Below are 6166 nucleotides of genomic sequence, written 5' to 3' on the forward strand. Positions count from 1 at the left end.
GCTCGTTGACCAGTGCCCGACGCCATTGACCTCGAGCTCCCACACCCGAGTACGAGCTCCGCCTTGACCTCGCACCTCTGGCGAAGCTCCGGTGAGCTAGGGCGCACCCTGAGGGCTTGTGGGCCCTCAGGACTCTTCTGACCCCCTCTCCAAGCTCCGTGGATGTCATCTGGTCCAAGCAAAATTATCGTAAAGTTTTATTCCGTTTGTACTCCAGGAAAAAAACAGAAACTGGCACTGGGCTCTAGATTAACGGTTACTCCCAAAAATAATATAAAATAGCATATTAATGCATATAAAACATCCAAAACAGATAATATAATAGCATGGAACAATAGAAAATTATAGATATGTTGGAGACGTATCAGGCCTCCGACAAAAATAAAATATCGGGGTCCTCCTTATGGAGATCTAGAATACCACGAAATGCCGGCCTATTCCCCATTCCCAGGAATGTGACACAAGCTTCAAACTCCATGAAACTCATCTCATCTAGGGCATGTACTCATCTCAGTTTTGATTACCATATCTTCAGTTGAGGCCACCTTAACGAGAATAGGTAGTGATCCCCCAATCATGGCTAGCCATTGGAAGAAGGGCCGAGTATCTCGGCCAGGAACCAAAATCATGTTTCCGTCCTTGCCCTTCGCAAATTTCTCTTCATAGGCCACCCGCTGGTCATTGGAAGTATGGACAATTTGTCGAGCCCTCGCTTTCTAACTATCCATCACCCGTCAGACACATACAAGGCTCTCGAACACTATCCCTTAACGGAGAGCAAGCTCAAGTCCCTTGAGGCCACCATTGCCGATACAACCTCCGCCCAGCACCACCGCCTCCGCTTCCACCTCCACCCAAGTCCTCACCCAACACACTTGGCTAAGTATTTCATTAACGGAGAGCAAGCTCAAGTCCCTTGAGGCCACCATTGCCGATACAACCTCCGCCCAGCACCACCGCCTCCGCTTCCACCTCCACCCAAGTCCTCACCCAACACACTTGGCTAAGTATTTGGATTTCTGAAGGAATTGAAGGGAAATAAGGAAGAATTTACGATATGGAAAGAAATTTGGAAAGAGAGATTGAGAAGAGGAAGACGTAGTATGGAAAGAAGAGAGATTGAAAAGAGGAAGACGTAGAAAGGGCGAGAGGGAGTAAGCCGATCAGTACAAACAATTGCCATCAGTACAAACAATTGCCCACGTACTGGTAGAAGATTAGAGTGGGTCCTCAGATTTGTAAAGGTATGGTTCAAAATTATATTGCTTCATCGGACCTAGGAAAGAGGAAGATTGAGGAAACAGGAAGCTGAGATGGATGGAGCTAGAATCCAGAAAGAAAGAAAAAATAGAATCAGGAGGAAGAAATCACGACATGGCTCGTGTAGATTAGGCTCGGGCTATAAGAGAAGAGCCTCAGTTAATCTCTCCCTCTAATTAAAGATGAAGCTTGCACCATGCATGAGCCACCAATTGCATGAAATTTCAATTTCGACTGCATTAATCATCAGAATCAAGGGACACTGGTTTGTTTGGTACTAATGATTGGCTATTTTATAGGAGATGCATGACCACTTCTAGTCTTGAATACTTGGATAGAGGAAGTAGCAAAAAAACACTAGGTGTAACATATATAGTAGAATTCTGGCATTACAACATATAGCGGCAAGAAAATACTACAGACAAATGATACTAGGTCCACTAGGACAATGGGAAACACGGGGATACAGTCGTCTAGACACGCGGCAGTTGCATCAGACCATTTTGTGGCTCAAAACAGTTCCTAATCGTCACCAAATGTGGTCTTCTTCCCTGCAAGGCATAATGTACAAGGAAAGAGTTAGTTAGCAAATCTATACGACTCCGGAGAAAGAACCAACCAAAGTTTGCACGCTAGTCTTTTCCACGCTATACCGATAAGTTTCTAGCATGCAACAAACAAGTTATATTTTTGTTACTCGACGGGACTGGTTTCTTACCTGCGCTAGCTGTGCCAGCACTCTGTCTGCTCTGAAAGCCTCGGCCGCCTCCTCTGCCGCCATCACGGCCACCAGACCGGCCAAACCTACTGCCGCCATCACGACCACCAGACCGGCCAAACCTGCCACCACCAGACCGGCCAAACCTGCCGCCACCATCTCGGCCACCAGATCGACCACCAACCCCACCAAATTGACCCTTAGGCTTAGCTTCAGCAACATACAAGTTGCAGCCACCTAGGTCAGATCCACTAAGCTCAAGTGCTTTCGAAAAGGAACTCTCATCGGTAAAATCCATGTAAGCTATCCTGCAGAATTCACATAAAACATACACAAAACACTATTATCAAGGGTCACTGAGGATAAGACCAGGTTGTTCATTTTAATTCACTTAGGATATAATGTTTAAAGAATGTTTGCGCTAAAGTATCTCTTGATTTGTCAATTTAGAAACACTATTAGGATAAGACCAGGTTGTTTATTTTAATTATATCAAAACGACAGGACCCTTGTAACAAATATGTTCATGTTTGCCTAGTGTTCTTGTTAAAGATACAATGTTTAGAGAAGGTTTAGCGCTGAAGTACCCTTTGCTTGCACCATTCTCATAATCCATCGGAACTGAGACACGTGTGATTTCTCCACATTTAGAGAAGTGTTCTTGAAGAGAGCTCCGAATCTAGAATTCACAATGAAGAACTCAGAAAAGGTAGCCACACAATTGCCTACAAAAATGTGAGACAAGATAACCAAGAAATTACAGCATCCTCCTGTTGAGATGAATCAAAACCCTTGACAAATACTGAGAGGCTGGGACCTCCACTTGGTTTTCCAAAAGATCCACCATCCCTGCAGTCACACAAAAATTTAAACATACAGAGAAATAAAGCTTTCAGAGGAATTCAAATAAATGTTTAATTTCAAGTGATCATATTCACAGTACCTGGTGCGAGGAGCGCTTGCGCCTCTTTCAGCAGCCATGTCAAGTCTGACCGGACGGCCCATTAGATCTCCACCATTCAAGGAATCAAGCGCCTGAAGAAAAGAAACGGAGATTTATTAGCGGAAGTAATGTGTCTACTTTGTTGCTGATGAAGTGGTATACAAATTTGGATATCTAGAATCAATTGGTACCCGTGTGGTTGAAAATGTACCATATTTCTGTCAAAAACAACCAGTACTTGAAAACAGAATCTCGTTATAGCAGTGAAAACTCTAGGACTGAGAAATCACGCGCCCTATAGATTAAGGGCAAAGAAGCGTATCTACTAAGGTAGATGTATAAATTCTAAAACTAACATAAAGAGGAACTGATGTCAAATACTGCCTCCATCCCATATTAATTGACGCTCAAACGGATGTATCTAGCACTGAAATATGTCTAGATACATCTGTTTCAGCGTCAATTAACATGAGCTGAGGGAATACAAGAGAAACATTTACCTTCTGAGCATCTTCAGCCGTAGCAAACTCAACATGACCAAATCCCTTGGGATGGCCATCTTCATGGGTTGCCAGGCGAACATCAACAACCTCTCCAATTTGTGCAAAAAATTGCTTCCTGTAAACAGAAACAAGAACATTAACAATTATGAATGTTGAAACAATAATAATGAACATAGCTGCTGCAGGGAACTTACACTTGATCATACTCAATATTGAAGGAAAGGTTCCCCATCCAAAGGGTCTTCGACCCTGTTGCCTGACCTTTGTTGCTAGCAGGAGTTTTAGGCTGTAAAATATATCAAAACATACATCACATGTACATGAAAGGCTACAGGATAAAATCAGGTGCACAGGTTATACCTCTTCTTTCTGTGATTTTGTAGCAGTTGTAACTTCCTGCAAAGTTTCACACAAAAACATGTCATTAGGGCGGTCATGCCAATTCAGATGGAAACTTGGAAGAATAAAGAACTTAAGATAAGAGATAAAATTAAAATATGAGAAATCACTGGACTCCTTCCTTGTAGCAGCTGGACGGCAGCATACTAAATTTTCTGAATTTAGTATTCTCAACATTCTAAATTTTCTGAAATCCCCAGCTTACCTTTTTAGGCTCATCATCAGAGCTTTCATCAGAACTGTCATCATCACTGCTGCTGTCCTTTTTGGCAGACTTAGGAGCAACCTTCGCAGCATCCTGTGGAGGAAAAATGTGACGAAAAATCTACAAAGTTAGTGACGAAAAATGAATAGAAACAAGCAGTAGAACCTTCTGCTTTTTCTGGGGAGGCTCTTCATCACTCTCATCACTGTCTGAGGAATCACTGGACCCCTCCTTCCTTTTAGCAGCTGCAGGAGCTATCTTGGTGGCCTGTGCGGCTTTCTTTGATTTCTCCTACAAAGTTTGAGAAAATATGTCACTAAAATTAATGAAACAACCAATGAAGACTTCAAAAACATAATTACTGCATACCTCATCCTCAGATTCACTCTCCAACTCAGAACTGTCTGAAGAATCTACCTTTTTGGCAGCAGCAGCAGGAGACTTGGCAGGAACATCCTAAAGACATATTCAATTACAGCACTGCAAACATGCATAGAAGAGAAAAGCAAGAAAATAGACCACACATGCACTAACCTCATTTGAGCTATCATCTGAGTCACTCTCCGAGCTGTCAGATTCGATGACTGGTGTTCTCTTTACCAGAGCAGCAGGTTTCTGGGAAATGGAGAGACCGGCATTAAGTCAGCTAAGAAACTAACCATAACCACGAGAATAGAATAAATATCCTACTATGGCCTGGCAAAATATATTTCGAAGTGAAAATAGTCGAATTTACTTGTTTCAATAACTTCAAAATGAAACTAACTAGTGCAAGAAGAAAAAACCTTAAAGGTGAAATATTCACCTCGTCGTCATCGGACTCATCCTCAGAACTGGAAGAGCTGCTCTCAGGCTTGCCTTTCTTAGAGCCGTTGCTGGCAGCTGGGGTCACAGGTTTAGCAGAAGGCTTCTTTGCAGGTTCCTTAATTAACAGGAAAAAGAAGATAATTAGGATGCGTCAAATGGAGACATCTTTGAGTTGGGACGGTGAAGTTATACCTCGTCAGAGGAGAAATCGTCGCTGCTATCATCTGAAGACTCGTGTTTGACAGGCTTTGCAGTCTTCTTAGGGACCTGATAATACAGAGCTCAGTACCTTATGTACTAGTGCTGAAGCATGGATCGTGAATACAAACGAAATCATAAAAGGGTACTAGTAGTATTCCCCAGAAATACACGCACTAGTATAATGTATATATCTGTCACGGGGCAATTAGCTTCCAAAGGATTACTACTCTGACACTAGAGAATTGTCGATTGCCACCTGATGTTAAAAAATTATTGCTCGGAACCTATGCCACGTCCAGAAATTACCGAACATTAACCATGATACACGAAATGTTGACCAAACAAGCACACATGAGCAGAACAGAGAGGAAACAGCAAAAGTAGGAAGCGCGCAAAGATGGCAATACCTCCTCCTCCTCGGACTCGGATGACTCCTCCTCAGAGCTGCTGCTCTCAACCTTCTTGGGCGGCGGCTGCTTCTTGGCCTTCTTGGCGGCCTCTTTGGGCCCGGGCACCGCCTTTGCCGGCGCAGCCTTCTGTTTCTTTGCGCTTACAGCCTTCTCGATCTCGTCATCGACTTCGCGCTTCTTCCCGGCCTTCCCCTTGGTAAGGACGGCCGCCGGCGCCACGACTGTAGGGGCCGCGGACTTCTTGCTTGACTTGCCCATAAGACCGCTGGCGGCGTAGAGGCAAGGAGGGAGTGTGGGGGAGCGGAGTGCTAGGGTTTTAGAGAGGGTTTGCGAGAGGTGTTTTATAGCCTCGAGTGCGAGCTAGGTTTGGCACTGCTTGGGCTGCTGTGAGGGATTTTGCGATTCCGCTTCTCTTAATAAAGTAGCCCATGAGAGAGCATTTTGCGAGTGCTCCTGTTGGGCGCACACAGCAGCTCTCTCTTGGGCCGGCCCGCAAAACTTCGAAACTACAAAAAGATTACAAAACTGCGAAAAGAAAGGTGGTGTCCATGGGAAAACCCTATTTGCCGCTCTTTGCGCCAACCTGTCGAGCGATCGCATGAGAGTCCTATGTGACGCTAATTGCGAAGAAATGTAGACGTTTCGCACAGGCGTGGCGAACCTGGGCCGGCCCATTTGTCATTCGTTTAATGAAGAAAGGCGGAAAAAGGAATACGCAGG

At 44.3% G+C, this 6166-nt stretch overlaps 1 protein-coding gene across 1 annotated transcript; it reads right to left on the reverse strand.

The window, feature by feature from the left end:
• Window positions 1-1604: 1604 nt before the first annotated feature.
• On the reverse strand, window positions 1605-5773 carry LOC123156145 (nucleolin 1). Its single transcript, XM_044574319.1, has 15 exons — window positions 5444-5773; window positions 5028-5102; window positions 4834-4950; window positions 4563-4643; window positions 4398-4484; window positions 4194-4319; window positions 4029-4121; window positions 3785-3820; window positions 3619-3710; window positions 3422-3539; window positions 2922-3013; window positions 2740-2827; window positions 2566-2657; window positions 1979-2286; window positions 1605-1811 (listed from the first exon to the last, which is right to left on the reverse strand). The coding sequence occupies exons 1-15, from the start codon at window positions 5702-5704 to the stop codon at window positions 1783-1785; spliced, it is 1695 nt and encodes a 564-aa protein (XP_044430254.1). The 5' UTR covers window positions 5705-5773; the 3' UTR covers window positions 1605-1782.
• Between the last annotated feature and the right edge of the window lie 393 nt (window positions 5774-6166).

This window comes from Triticum aestivum, chromosome 7B (genome assembly GCF_018294505.1).
Source record: "Triticum aestivum cultivar Chinese Spring chromosome 7B, IWGSC CS RefSeq v2.1, whole genome shotgun sequence".
NCBI classification, from domain to species: domain Eukaryota; kingdom Viridiplantae; phylum Streptophyta; class Magnoliopsida; order Poales; family Poaceae; genus Triticum; species Triticum aestivum.